Source organism: Pongo pygmaeus, chromosome 21, assembly GCF_028885625.2.
Source record: "Pongo pygmaeus isolate AG05252 chromosome 21, NHGRI_mPonPyg2-v2.0_pri, whole genome shotgun sequence".
In the NCBI taxonomy this organism is placed as follows: domain Eukaryota; kingdom Metazoa; phylum Chordata; class Mammalia; order Primates; family Hominidae; genus Pongo; species Pongo pygmaeus.
The window spans coordinates 14,314,393-14,329,887 of NC_072394.2; the positions used below are offsets into that span (position 1 = coordinate 14,314,393).

At 46.1% G+C, this 15,495-nt stretch overlaps 1 protein-coding gene across 1 annotated transcript in view; it reads left to right on the forward strand.

The window, feature by feature from the left end:
- SLC24A3 (solute carrier family 24 member 3) overlaps window positions 1-15,495 on the forward strand; it is a 509,957-nt gene that overhangs the window by 361,201 nt on the left and 133,261 nt on the right. The window contains exons 4-6 of the mRNA XM_054468182.1: window positions 2,016-2,090; window positions 6,940-7,024; window positions 7,410-7,513. Of these exons, the coding sequence (XP_054324157.1) occupies window positions 2,016-2,090; window positions 6,940-7,024; window positions 7,410-7,513 (264 nt within the window). The remainder of the gene's footprint in view (window positions 1-2,015; window positions 2,091-6,939; window positions 7,025-7,409; window positions 7,514-15,495) is intronic.

Genomic DNA, 15,495 nt, shown 5'->3' on the forward strand with positions numbered 1-15,495 from the left:
TCTTATGGAAGAGACCAAACATACATGTGAAAAGCAAACAAGCTCATACAAAGCAGGGACCCTGGGGCTACATTAGTGCAACTGCCAAGAGTCAAAGGCAACAGAGATCATTTCATGCTTGGGTTGCCACAGAGGCTTCATGAAGGACAGTTGCAAGTGACAGAAACTTAAAACTGCTTAAGTGTAAAAGGCCTATTACTGGCTCATGAAATTGGAAAGTGATTTTGATTTTAGACTGGAGCCAGGGCCAGGGGTCACATGGTGTCATTTGGGACGTGTGTGTGTGTGTGTGTGTGCATGCATGCTTGTGTGTGTGTGCCTGTGTGTGTAGTTTTCATGTGTGCATGCGTGTGTGTGTGCATGTGTGTGTGTGCATGTGCCTGTCCTATCTCTTGGGTTGGCTTCTCACTGTGGGAGCAGCATTCTTCTCAGGCAAGTTTTCTCTGTATGACAGCTGCCTCTAGCAGCTCCAGATGTGGGGTGTTTATATCCATAAAGAGAGGGTGTCTCTCTCTCAGCTTCTCCATTTATCTCTGCTTGGCCCTTACAGACCTGTCCCTGACTCTCCACTGTGTGACAGGGCATGGATGTTCTATGGCTATCCTGGGTCATGTGTGTGTGCCCTGTGTGAGGAGGAGGGGATGTATGACTCCCAACCTGAGGAGCACTTCTCAAAAGGAAAATATACTGGGAGGTCAATAAATGAATGCAATGTCACTGCTGAGGGTGCTAGAACTTGAACCACACCTATTAGATGCTTTGAGAAGCGAGTAACAGAGACATTCTAAATCAAACTGGCCTCAACAATGCTCATGGTATGTTATGAAGTCAAGAGGCAGGGTGGGCACTTGATCAAGGGCTCAGTGATGTTATCCGGTGCTTAGGTTTTTTCTGATTCAGGATCAACTTCCTCTCAAGTCAGATTCCTTCAATATGACTGTCAGTGGCAATGAGGGCTCCCAGCTTCCTGGTCCACAGCAAGCAACAGAGGGTGAGAAATGGCTCCCTTTGGCAAAAAGTAAAAGCCTTTCCTGCTCTCTAATTGGGCCAGCCTAGGTCATGTGCTCACCTCTGAACCAATGGCCACAGCTAAGGAATACTACATACTGATTGACCAATCAGCATCCACTCCTGGAGAAAAGGATAGGGTCACCTTCCACATGGGGCATGGTGGATATTTGGACAAAACTGGGGTCTCCTTAGGAAAGAGTGGGAGAAGGATGTTGAGTGGTCAGTCAACACTGAAATCCTCGTAAGATTTCATTAGTTAGAGAGGAAACATGGGGTTGGATACAGTGGAGAGGGAATTTCTGGCCAGAAGGTAGAATTCCAGGGGATACCCTGGTCATAGCTGACCAAGATGCAGAAGCAAGTTTGCAAAGCTTTCCTGCAGGGATCCGGTGAGTAAACAGGTTCAGTTGGAAGTGTTCGTTTATTTATTCCCTCATTCCACATACCTTTATGGAGTACCTACTATATACCAGGCCCTGTGCTGACTGCTGGGGATATGGCAATCATTATATGAAATTAATTATATGACATCATATCCTCATGAACTTCTGGTGGAGGAGACAGACAATAGATGAATTAATTTAACATATAATGTATCAGGAAAAACCAAAGAGATAAATGACATAGAGAGAAATGGGAGTTGGGGGGAAACAGGTTGCCATTTGAGTGGGGACCTGAAGGGTGTGATGGCGTGAGCCAGTGGGATATCTTGAGGGAGAGTGTTCAGGGCAGAGGGAAGAACAGGTGCAAAGGCCCTGAGACAGGAATCCATGGCATGTTTCATGGAAAGGGAGGTGGGCAAAAGGAGAGTGACAGGTGATAACATCAGAGAGAAAGCTGGGACCAGGTCACAGGAGAGTGTTGTGGGCATTGGAAAGACTTGCTATTTAAGATGTTGAATTCATGATGACAGAAGACATTATCAAAGTAGAAGGTGGCTGGACGCTCATCTTCCTGGCTCTGCCTCACTCTAACTTTAACCCCTTTTATCTCCTCTCTTCCAGGCCATATACATGTTCTATGCGCTGGCCATTGTGTGTGATGACTTCTTCGTCCCTTCCTTGGAAAAGATCTGTGAGGTACGTGCCTCATATTCTCGGTATGTGTGAGCCAGACTGGGAACTGGACCTGTGCCCTGTACTGTTCCAGCCTCTTCACCAAAGTCCTGGGGAGCCCTTGCAGGGCAGCTGCAATGGGAACACCAGGCATCACCATGTTTGAGAGCAATGTGCAATATTAGCACAAAAGTGTCATCAGTCTACTGAGCATTTCATGACTCTGATCAATAATCAGACGAAAACCCAGAGGATCAACCTCCCCAACTCCATTTAGACCTAACTAATGGTACTATTTGTGTTTTCCTTCCCCATTTTCTTTTCCTTTTAAACTCACTCTTCCTTTCTCTCTGTTACTTCCTCCACCTCTCTCTCCTGTGTTTCCTTCTGCCTCCATAACTCTCCTTTGATATCCGTGGCGTCCTCGCAGGATTAAAAACCTCCAACCACATACCTCTGCCACGCTTCCTCTCTCTGTATATGTACAGAAATGCTCCAAGCAGAAGCACTGAGAAGAAAGAATTGGCCACAGAGATCAGGAAAGTGTCCCTGTTAGAAATAATCACAGTGCATGCCAGGCTGAACAGCAAGTTAAACCCTGTTCATCAAAAAATATTCAGCAGATCTAGAACTCTTTCATTCTCTTGCCTCTTTCATCTCTTTGTCTGTTTGGAAATGTAGCTTCCTTTATCTGAAAGCTTTCCATTTTATTTATTTATTTATATTTATCGATTTATTTTTAAATTCAGAATCCCTGTTTCCAGAACGCATCTCCCCCAGACACATCTGTCCGGAACTCGGTTTCTTTATGCCAGTAGTTCTCAAAACTGCTTGTGTCTTCCCTTTCCTTCTCTCTACCCTGAGTACCTGATCCAGTAGGTCTGGGGAGAGTGGGAGGGGGTAGAACTTGCATTTCTAATACGTTTTTCAGGTGATGCTGAGGCTGCTGCCTGGTCCAGAAACCACAGACTTAGAGAACCACATACCCTAAGCAGTGTCTTCTACATCCTGGAAGTTAGTGTTGGATACTTAAATAAATAAAAAGTGTCCCACAATAACAATATTTAGAGAGCCACAGGAGGGGTTCTCTTCCACGGTAGCACAGAGTAAGTGAGGTGGCAGCTGAAATGCACAGTGGGCAGGTGTGGAAGCCCTTTGTCCGAGGAATTCCACCTGGGAGTGGGGTCACCTTATGTTGAAGGGGAGGAGGTGTTCCTCACCTGTAACTGGAGTCCTCTGTGATCTCCGAAATACCACCGTTGGGTGGTTTATTATTCATGCAGAGCAAAACAACTCTTTCTCTTTCCCATGCAAATTTTTTGGTGTGAATATCAAAATTATATTCTGGAAATGTCAGTACAGTTGTCAGCATGTGTTCTACTCAGTTGAGGACACAGAACCTGTGAATACCCACACCCTTGTAGGGAGAGGCAATCAAAGAGCCAGAAAATGGCAGGAAAATAGGGCAGGTGTGAGTCTTTTAACAAAAAAAGTTATAAGGAGAGGAAAAGGAAAGAAAATGTTTAAGGGGGGGGTGTTGTTTTACTAGGTCCCTGATATGGTTCAGTCGCTAAACAGTGTGGTGTGACTATGTCTACTTGTCTTTAATCATCTCAAGAATTCTGCCAGGTGACTGATATTATCCCCTCTTTACAAACAAGGAAACCAGAGCTTAGAGAAGCTGAGCAATTTGCCCTGGGTCAAGGGATAGAGTCACTATTTGAGCCCAAGTCAGCCTGATTTCCAAGTCTTCAGACTTTTCTCTACTCCATCCAGAGACGAGCCTGGACCAGGTCATGGTGGTGTTAGAACTGGCTGCACTGCCCGGACCCACAGCGATACCAGAGGAGTGGGCACAGAAGAGCAACCACATTTTCCTGGGCTCTCCCTGCTCCCACCCCGAATCTGGTCTTATGAGCAAGATTCATATAACAAGAGTGGGTGCCCCGTGCCTGTCTCCTGTAAAGACAGTGTTGGCTCCATGGACCTTAAACAACCTTAATTGCTGGGGAAACGTTATGTCTGTGAACGGTGGGTGGGCTGAGGTCAGAGCTCACATATATTTAGAGATCCTGACGTGTTTACATCTTCTAAGAGACGTGAGATCAGTTCTCCCTGGAGTTACACTTTCTCACAAGATGAGAGGATCATGGCCTGGGTCCACCAGCAGTGGCCTAGAGGGCCTCTCGGCCCTGGATTCTGTTTACTGCCTGTGCGTTCCCTAATCACCTTTTAATGATTCGATACTGTGTGTTTCATGGTTGGTCGTAGACTAAAACTGGGAGTGGGGCAGAAAAACAGAAGGATGTTGTTTCCAGCTTTTGTGAAAGATGAGTGGAGAGAGAAATCCACACTGTTCAACAAATCATTGCTTGGAGGTCAGGGCAGATTCTCACTCAGTCTCAAATACTTTAAAGTTAAAAGCAGAAAAATGTGGGGTTCAGGAAAAGGCAAAGAAAAGAAAATGGGAGAAAGAGAAGGCGATAAAGGCAGTGATCCAGGATCCGAAACTGGGGTCAGGCTCTGGTGCTTGCAAAGCACTTGCTCCATGCCAGCCCCTTCCCCTGTCTGGACCTTACTTTCTCCTTGTGTGAAATGACAGGCCCTAGATTTTGAACAGCCGAGAGATACCATTGCAGGACATGCAGAGGGTCTCCAGAGTTTAGAGAAATCCTATAAGCCACAGTAGACAGCCCCGGCTGCACTGAGGCGGGAAGGGAGAGAGGCATTTCAGGAAGAAGAGTGAACATGAACCAAAGCTCAGCGAGTGGAAAGACCTGGCATCCCCAAGGACCATGAGGTGGCAGCCCTGGGCCAAGTAGAGGCTTGTCTAGGAAAGATGAAGTCGGATGGGGAGGGTGGGAGGCTTTGGGACCCATATGGAGGCTTCCAGGACAGCAGTGGGACATTTGAGCAGTGGAGGATGTGACAATAGGTCTGGAACACTACTCACCCCTCTGACATCAGCACTAAGCTGGGCTCTGCCTGGACCAAGCTCTATGCCAGGGGCTGGGAGGAAACTAGATCACACACAGCATGTCCCATCCCATCCCAGGGCTCCTAGCTGCAGAGCAGCTCCAGGGTAATATCCACAGGGGGCTGGAGGAAGTGGCGGGGAATTGGCGAGTGCAGAAGCGCAGAGAGAGAGTGGGGGAAGGAGAGAGATTGATGCTGCGAGGGACAGAGTTGAGAGGAGATCAGGAAAGGGCTTGTGCAAGGGGCAGGATTAGAACAGCCCTTAGAGGGAAGGTGTCAGTGGCCAGGTATTTTGAGGAAGGCTATTTGGTGAGAGAACATCTGAGCCGCAAAACCAAGATGGGGTTTTTCACCAGCATACGGGGAGCCCTGCAGGCCAGGCTGGGCGTTAGGAATTATTCCAAGCTCTGGAGGGAGCTGGGGAGGGCTTTTGAGGGCTCTGTCATGGTACATAGGAGTCCAGAGTTAAGAAGACTAGAGTCCTGTGAGATATTGCCAGGGCTGAAGTGAACTGGGGATGATGGAGGGGTATAAGAAGATACAGAGGAAGAAACAAACTGGCTGGATGAGGGAGAGAGGAACTGGACATGAACCCAAGGTTTGGATGCCACAACTAATACCCCAGCAGGACAGAACCACAGCAACGCATGGCTCCCACCTCCTGGCAGGTCTTGGCAAACCATACAGGGAGCTGCAAGCTGTGGGTCAGGCTACCTCACTCACAGACTCTTAGCTCCATGGGACAGGAGTGCTTGGGCACCCCTCACAGCCACACCTTGCAACTTTTCGCTATCTGCACCTCTCTCTTAGCGTCAGGATCCTAGATCAAAATCCTCAATTAGGGCTTCTCCTGCAGACTATTGTGGGTCACTCAATGGAGGCCAGTGACCTACATCAGGGCCACACCGCCCCTCTCTGGCTGAGCAAGGAAGTGCAGCTGTTGGTGCCACTGGGAAGAGGAGGATGTCACTCAAGCTTGACTGCCAGGAGGGAACTGGCTATTCACTGGCAGCCAGCAGCATACTTTCTGGGTCATGACTGAATGCAGAAATGCAAAATCTGGTAACCAGCCTCTAATGTATAATTGCCTTGTCCTCTTGTAAATCACCTTTTGGTTTAACAAACAGAGTAACCTGGAGAGCTCATTGTATAAACCCCGTCTTGGCAGGGCTGATGCCTCATTACCTTCTTTTCAGCCTTAAGCCCTCACTCCCACTCTCTGATCCCGGGGTTTCCAGACTGCCTCAAGGAAGGGGAGTGGGTTTCAGGAGGGTGATCCCCACATCCACACCCCAACATGCCTCCATAACCTCCTAGAGTAAAGACTCACAAATTGGTTACCATGAGCCTCATTTAGCCTGAGATCAGTATAGTATCACAAAAATCAGGAAGTTTTGCATAAAAGTTTGGATTATTGGCATCTCTTAAAAATCCGAATATCTGGCCACACTGAGGGAACTGGGCAATGCCGCCTATAGAAAAGAGGTGAATGCCCCCACCATAGCCTCAGACCTACCGCCTGCTGTGGCCTCCCGTGGGCCCACTCCACTCCTGACTGTCATCTGCACAGCCCCTGCGGGAATTGGGTTGAAGACCCCTAGATCTTCCCAAGAGCCTTTAGCTCATAAAGACATGTAGTTCCCTCCCCAAACCTGTCCCTTAAGGAGGACATTGAGAGGAGCTCTGACACAGCAGGGGATCGGCAGCAGTGGCTGTGCTCTGTGAGAAGGAGAAGGAGGCTGAGAGGGACTAAGTACCAGCCCCGGGTCCCATCGGTCCTGCTCTCACTGAAGCCCCAGGCTTTGCTTCTCAGGGCTTGGACTCTCAGGTGTCACAGTCACCTGTCTTCCGAGATGGAATCCCAACTCACCTGTGCTTTGTCTTTGCTCCTCTGTAGCGCCTGCACCTCAGTGAAGATGTGGCTGGGGCCACATTCATGGCGGCGGGCAGTTCGGCCCCAGAGCTGTTCACATCGGTCATAGGTAGGTGACAGACTAAGGGACATCTCAGCCCTTCACTGTCTGAAGGAAAAGGGCTCTGGGAATAGATGGCCCCCAGACCGAGATTGTCTGCCACTCATAGAAAATGATAATCCGGGGGCCCCAATGAGTAGAACATCAGCCTCCCATCTGCTGTTGTTGTTTTATTTAAGTGATGCTTTTACTGTGCATGAACTTGTCCCAGACCCCAAGCCCATCACACTCCTGTGCAGCTATCATCCCTCTGTAGATTAGAAAGCTCTCTCCACCCCTCAGCTGTTTCCTGTAGATTCTGAGAACAATCTAATGCTTATGAAAGGTTCCCCATGCCCACCTTGGAATGCAACAGGGCCACAACAGCCAGGCTGATGTGGGATCTGTGTTTCAGGGGTCTTCATCACCAAAGGCGACGTGGGAGTTGGCACCATCGTGGGCTCAGCGGTATTCAACATCCTGTGCATCATTGGTGTCTGTGGGCTCTTTGCTGGGCAGGTAAGACTGGTGGCTTCTTTGTGATGGCAAAATGTGACATTGGGGAAAGGGGAGGCATAGAGTTTAGGCAGGAGACTGTCTTGCTGGAACACAACTTGCATCAGGGCCCAGTGGTTTGGGCAGCAGTGATTTGGGACCTCACATCCCAGGAGGCTGGCCTAGCTAGAAGTGGAAACTGGTAATCCACCATTACTTGGTCTCCATGTTGATGGAATATAGAATGCTCAGGTCCACATAAATAATTAACCAGCCTGAAAGATGTGGGTTACAATCTGAAGGGTTCCACATTCATTTTGGTATGTTACTGATCTGAACTAGAATGGCATAAAACAATTTTAGGTATGATTTTTGCTCCGTGGAAATAGAATACATGAGAATCTGCTAAACACAATGAGAATAAATGAGAATCTGCTAAACACAATGAGAATACATGAGCATCTGCTAAACAAAATGTGCAGTCATCACGGTTTAGGACACAGCCTAACCTTTTTTGACTGTGGTAGAGCATTTCATTTCTCTGTTATAGTGTGCCTTTGGGGTCATGAAGGGCTTAGCAAGCCTGCAGTTTACCTATGGAGTTGATGCCACTTCCAGGTGGTGTCCTGGTATCTGTGTTCTTCATGAATACTGGTGTCTGTTTTGAAAAGTCTGGGGAAGGTGCTCAGAAGCCACTGTGTGGGAGACTCTGGGTGACCAAGCCTACAGGACACTGCAGCAGCACCTGGAGGTTTGTTTGCAGGGTTTGCAACTGTTTTGCCAACTCTGGTATCCTAAATTTCTTCATAGGAATTTTATTCAGAAACAGCACAACCCTGAGGTCTCTGCCCAAATACCCACAACTTTGTGTATCTTCTAGTAAAAGTCACTTCTAAACCTCATGGAGGCTACTTCACTTACAATATCAAGGAACCTGCTGATCCTAATCACTTGATCAGCAGCCTTGATATGAACAATGCATTGTTCTACTAGAAGTGGCAGATTGGGTCAGGGGGCTAAGGAAAGCCCCGGAGCAGCCTTCCCCACACCCTTTGCCAGGCCCCTCACCTCACAGCAGTGGCAAGAGGCACCCCATGCTGCCCGTTCCACTGATGTAGACTCGAGGGTCTCCATGCAGTATACCCCGGGTCCACCATTGCATTCTCCACTGCCCATTTTTACTTCCCTCATCTTCATGCCTATTGCCTGGTGTGTCAGTTGTCTGGATTGCCTGGCGTGTCAGTTGCTTTCAGGTGACACGCAGAGGGACACCTGGATCTCATCAGGACTCAGCTCCAGGGCCCACAGGTGGACGGGTCCCTTCTATCAGGAAAAGGGGCTCCCAGTACATGGTGACTGAGCTCTGCTCAGCTCCTTAGACTGAGTGATTTCCCTCTTCTCATCCTTTCAGTCAGTAAGCTCATGTCTTAGATTTTGTGGACCCACAATATGTGCTTTTTAAATCTTCCATAAATGTAGTTAGTATTTTTTTTTAAATGAGTCCCTGCCTTTGCCTTTGGTGCTATTTGCACTCCCCTGGCTCTCCTTTGCCTTGGACACATGCTCGTGGCCTTCCAGAGACGAACAGTCGCACCCAGCAGAAGAGTCTGTCGCTGTTAGCACTCCCCTAATTGGCATTGTCACCATCAGCAGTATGGTTATTAGTCTGGCTGTTATTAGTGTTGTCATTAGTTCATTCGTCATTTGTACCTGAAGCTTGATTCACAAGCAAGCCCAAAGGAAGAGAGATAATGTAGAGAAATTAAACAAATGACTGGGGAGCATCTAGTCAGTGCCACACAACTAATTACTTATGAAATGGCTTGGATGCATGTGTGGCTCATCACTCATTAGCAACGCGGTTCATCCCAGCTTGGTTGGAACACCTGCATCAAATGCAAAGGGCTCCCTGAACTCCAAAAAATGCTGGTGTCTGTCCCTTGACTCACCCCAGAAGGTCTTTAGTGGCTCACCTCACAATCCCATAGCCATGGACAGAAGTAACAACCGTGACTGTTGGGAGAAGCAGTCCACGCGATGACTCTGGATGCCAGCCTTTCCTTCTGACTTTCCTGGCCTGTGCCCACCTGGAGATTTTCAAGGCCATCCAGCTCAGGGTTTTGTAGGATCCTTCAAGTCTTTGCAGAGGAAGCAAAATTATGTTTTAGAAAGAACATGGGCTGGGGAATCAGATGGGTCCGGGTTTAAATCCTGATTCTGCCATTTTCTGGCTGTGGAACCTTGGAGAAGTTACTTATGTTCTCAAAGCCTCATTTTTCTCATCTATAGAGTGGGTACAAGCACACCTACTTCCTAGTGTTTCCATCGGGATGAACTATAGCATGTTCAGCATTAATAGCACCTGCTCTACCTGGTAAGTCAGTCTCAGTTAGACACCATTAGCTATGCTCAGAATACGCATCCCTGGGGTTCTCACCTCCAAATTCCACCTAGGTCACTGTGATAATTTGACCAACTCATTGATGGAACTTATCTAACAGTCAAGGGTGTCCACAGTTTAATTAACGGACACAGGATACTCAGTGGGAAGAGAAGGGATAGTCAGGGAGAAGGTCTTCTAAATGGAAATCAAAGTAAGGAGATGTTCATAGAAAAACAATCTCAAAGGACTGGTACTTACTTCTGTGCTGTCTATCAGTGGGAGGAAAAAAAAAAAGAAATGACAGCTTCCCAGCCTCAAACAGGGAGAAGCTCTCCCAGGCGGTGGAGTTGGTGCAGTGGAATGTTACGGCAAAGGCTGGATATTGGGAATTGAAGCAATTAATAAATCCAATCATGGATCTCACTTAGCATTTTATTTATGTTGATCTGCACTTTCATTTGGCTGGGAGAATTACCAGCGAGTGCCCGTGGGCCTCCCTCTATGAATTTCAGCATGGAGGGTTGCACATGACCAAGTCTGCTATCCATCTGAAATTAAAGTAATTAAGCTATAAGGTTTGAGTTCCTGTCTCAATTAGGGTTTTGATGAATTCAGTGTAATTAAATGTCTGCTGTATTTGCAGTTTGCAAACATAACCCTCGCTTTGGTGTTCGCCTAAGGTGCTTTGGGGAGTTTTATGGGACAAAAAGGAAATTGCTTTTTAGAAAGTGGCTTATAGAGAGGTTCTTGGCATCACTTCAAGACCTTTACAAGGCTATGGTCCTACAAGTTTCCTTTATTTAAACACGAAGAATAATAACAACAAAGAGAAAACACCGAGCTCTTGATGCAACATACTAATGTATCTTGTACATTGTATTGAAGGGACTTCATGCCAGTTTTGTAAAACAATGTACTTATGAATTTCAATCTGCCGTTCAGAGCATGTTAAGCTTTAAATACATAACCACAAACAGAAATTATGCAGTTTAACTGCATCCCAGGTTAGGACTTTCATATTCAGGTTATCACAGGCCGGCAGATGGCTCCAGTTTATAATAAAGATCTCCAACATCAGCCCTACTGGCATGCTTAAAATGTGCCTGATGTTCTTTGGCAAGGCCCATCTCATCTTGGCTGGGTTTGCCTTTCTTCAAATAATACTGGCTCGTTTAAACAAACCCTAGCAGTACCCAAAGGTTGCACCTCTGAATTGAAATCCACTTGCATTTGGGTTTCCCCCGGAGACTCTAAGCAAGGACTCAAGGGCAAACAGTTGATTTGAAAGGTGATCCCGGGAAGTGCTTGTGGGACAGTGTGGAAGGAAGGCAAGGAAGGGAAAGCAGTGGAGGAAAGTGTGTTAGCAAGCCAGTTATCACTGTGGGCAACAGAGATCTAATTCTTCTGTGGGAACTGGGAGACAGTTTAACTGGAGAGCCACTAAGTTATCTCATGTAAGGAGGCAGGGGAACTAGAGTATTTATCCACCAGCTTCCATCATTCATTGGTTAAAGACTGCACTTAAGGGATATTAATTCCCCAGCATTCCAGCTTGCTGGGCCCAGGCACAGTGGACTTTGGGGCCTGGGGAAAACCCCAGGCAAAGAGATCTAGGGACAGCAGTGGAAAGGGCCTGAAATGGTAAAGGTGGGGAAATATGAGTGAGCTCATAGTAAAGCATTTGCTATGAACTCAAGACAAAGACTTTAAAACAATCCACTTGCTGGGTCTCATCTTCAGCTCCCTTGGATGAAACACGAGCTTTAGTACTAGGCAGACTATATAAAGTGTCTAGGGCCAGGACATCTTGCATTTAAAGAATTTCCTCTGATGTTAAAAATAACAGCTACTGTTTATTAAGCTTCTCTAACGTTCAGGCACCACACTAGATTCTGTAAAAATATTTGCAGAAATACACCCACTGAGTTTTAAGGTAGTTATCATCCTTCTTTACAGGCAAGGAAATGGATACTGGGGGATTCAGTATCCCCCAGATGGCAAAGCGTCTATTGTGAGGTAGTTAAGTCTGAATTTGAGCTCACATCAGTTGGTTATAAATTCCATTCTCCTTCCAAAAGGGGGATCTACGATTTAAAAGTCTCCAGATGTTATCATTGCATTCTTATGATTAGCCTTGGATTTTATGTGTTCTTTGGAAGTTTGGAGTGTAGGATCTGGGGTCAATGCCAAGAAAACAGACACATCAGCAAAATGGTGGTAGCCCATGCTACAATGGAACTATTAGGTAGGTGCAAACATAATTGCGGTTTTTGCCATGGCAAAAACCGCAATTACTTTTGCACCAACCTAATATTTTACTTAGCCCAAACAATGTGCAGCTAGAAGTTTCTCTTATACTCAGATGGCGTCTCCCACAGCTGGGCTTTTGCTTCCACCACAGATGGAGGACTCAGGCTGATAAACACAGCGGGACACCCACAGGCTGCCCCAGCTTACCCCGTACACCTTGATTGCTATCTTATTGTTCCCCAGACAAAACCCAACACACATCTCCCCTGTTCCAATCCTGAGACGCATCTAGATTTTCCAAGAAGCTGGGGACGGAGGACAGGGGAGGCCAAAAACCACACACCAATAGTGCTGCCAAATCTAAAAATAGGGGCTGGAGGCCTAACATCCATTCCAGGGAGGGAGATGAAATTGCAAGGAAGAGAACGAGTGATCTGTTGAGAAACCAAGGGGGCAGTGTGGCAGAAAGCCTCATCCAGGAGCCAGCATGCTTCCATACAGATCCTGTGAGTAGCAGAGGGCAGAATGTGTGGTGCAGGAGTAGACCAAGGCCAAGGTCAGGTCCAGCTGAGGCAGCTGGTGAATTCCATCACACCCAGTAAAACTGGGTTTCTCCCGGCATCTTCTGCAGGCTGTGGCATCAGGAGGCAGATTCCTGTTAGAAGCAAAGCCCCAGCCCTAGCCCAAGGCCAACTGAATCAGAAGAGCAGCTCACCTGCTTCAGCTCCATCTGCAGGCTCAGCTCTCATCACGTTCTAGACCAAGCGTGGCCCTGGATGAGAGGCAGCCTCCAGCAGTTGGTCCAGGAAGGGTAGACAGTCCTCCTGAGGCCCCAGTCTGACCATCTGCCTGAGGCTGTCTCTTGCACTGTCCCCTCATAGTTTCTTTTCTTTGGCCATCCCCACCCCAACCCCCTCAAGGCCAGGTCCTGACAGGGCTCCACACTCGATCTCCCCCTGACAGATGCTGTTGGTCCCAGGCCCAGAGTTCTGCTAAGGCCACCCACCTGACTCTGTGCTGCTCTGTTTTCATTGCCTCTACAACTTCACCCCAGATCTCTGTGTTAGCTTTGATCTTGGCTCACAAAACTTGTGTCTTGCTTGTTCTACTTCTTTGATACAATCTCCTGAAATCAGATTCATTCTCAGATCCACATCTAGACTAATTAGAAGCTTTCAGTTTCAGGTAACAACAACAAAAAAATCCCAACTCTAACTGGCTTCTTAAATGAAGGAAATTTGTAGATGTCTCTGAAAAATGCAAAGGAAAGTGGAAATCAGGTATGACTTGATCAGGACTTCCAGCGCCATTGTTGTGATTCTTTTATCTCTAATCTCCTCTGTTTCCTTCCTCAGACTAGTTTTTTTTTTTTTTTTATGGCAGAAAATAGCTGTAGCATTTTCTTTTTATTTTATTTTATTATTATTATACTTTAAGTTTTAGGGTACGTGTGCACAATGTGCAGGTTAGTTACATATGTATACATGTGCCATGCTGGTGTGCTGCACCCATTAACTCGTCATTTAGCATTAGGTATATCTCCTAAAGCTATCCCTCCTCCCTCCCCCCACCCCACAACAGTCCCCAGAGTGTGATGTTCCCCTTCCTGTGTCCATGTGTTCTCATTGTTCAGTTCCCACCTATGAGTGAGAATATGCGGTGTTTGGTTTTTTGTTCTTGCGATAGTTTACTGAGAATGATGATTTCCAATTTCATCCATGTCCCTACAAAGGACATGAACTCATCATTTTTTTATGGCTGCATAGTATTCCATGGTGTATATGTGCCACATTTTCTTAATCCAGTCTGTCATTGTTGGACATTTGGGTTGGTTCCAAGTCTTTGCTGTTGTGAATAATGCCGCAATAAACATACGTGTGCATGTGTCTTTATAGCAGCATGATTTATAGTCCTTTGGATATATACCCAGTAATGGGATGGCTGGGTCAAATGGTATTTCTAGTTCTAGATCCCTGAGGAATCGCCACACTGACTTCCACAATGATTGAACTAGTTTACAGTCCCACCAACAGTGTAAAAGTGTTCCTATTTCTCCACATCCTCTCCAGCACCTGTTGTTTCCTGACTTTGTAATGGTTGCCATTCTAACTGGTGTGAGATGGTATCTCATTGTGGTTTTGATTTGCATTTCTCTGATGGCCAGTGATGATGAGCATTTTTTTATGTGTTTTTTGGCTGCATAAATGTCTTCTTTTGAGAAGTGTCTGTTCATGTCCTTCGCCCACTTTTTGATGGGGTTGTTTGTTTTTTTCTTGTAAATTTGTTTGAGTTCATTGTAGATTCTGGATATTAGCCGTTTGTCAGATGAGTAGGTTGCGAAAATTTTCTCCCATTTTGTAGGTTGCTTGTTCACTCTGATGGTAGTTTCCTTTGCTGTGCAGAAGCTCTTTAGTTTAACTAGATCCCATTTGTCAATTTTGGCTTTTGTTGCCATTGCTTTTGGTGTTTTAGACATGAAGTCCTTGCCCATGCCTATGTCCTGAATGGTAATGCCTAGGTTTTCTTCTAGGGTTTTTATGGTTTTAGGTCTAACGTTTAAGTCTTTAATCCATCTTGAATTAATTTTTGTATAAGTTGTAAGGAAGGGATCCAGTTTCAGCTTTTTACATATGGCTAGCCAGTTTTCCCAGCACCATTTATTAAATACGGAATCCTTTCCCCATTGCTTGTTTTTCTCAGGTTTGTCAAAGATCAGATAGTTGTAGATATGCGGCATTATCTCTGAGGGCTCTGTTCTGTTCCATTGATCTATATCTCTGTTTTGGTACCAGTACCATGCTGTTTTGGTTACTGTAGCCTTGTAGTATAGTTTGAAGTCAGGTAGCGTGATGCCTCCAGTTTTGTTCTTTTGGCTTAGGATTGACTTGGCGATGCGGGCTCTTTTTTGGTTCCATATGAACTTTAAAGTAGTTTTTTCCAATTCTGTGAAGAAAGTCATTTGTAGCTTGATGGGGATGGCATTGAATCTATAAATTACCTTGGGCAGTATGGCCATTTTCACGATATTGATTCTTCCTACCCATGAGCATGGAATGTTCTTCCATTTGTTTGTATCCTCTTTTATTTCATTGAGCAGTGGTTTGTAGTTCTCCTTGAAGAGGTAGTTCACGTCTCTTGTAAGTTGGATTCCTAGGTATTTTATTCTCTTTGAAGCAGTTGTGAATGGGAGTTAACTCATGATTTGGCTCTCTGTTTGTCTGTTATTCGTGTATAAGAATGCTTGTGATTTTTATACATTGATTTTGTATCCTGAGACTTTGCTGAAGTTGCTTATCAGCTTAAGGAGATTTTGGGCTGAGACAATGGGGTTTTCTAGATATACAATCATGTCATCTGCAAACAGGGACAATTT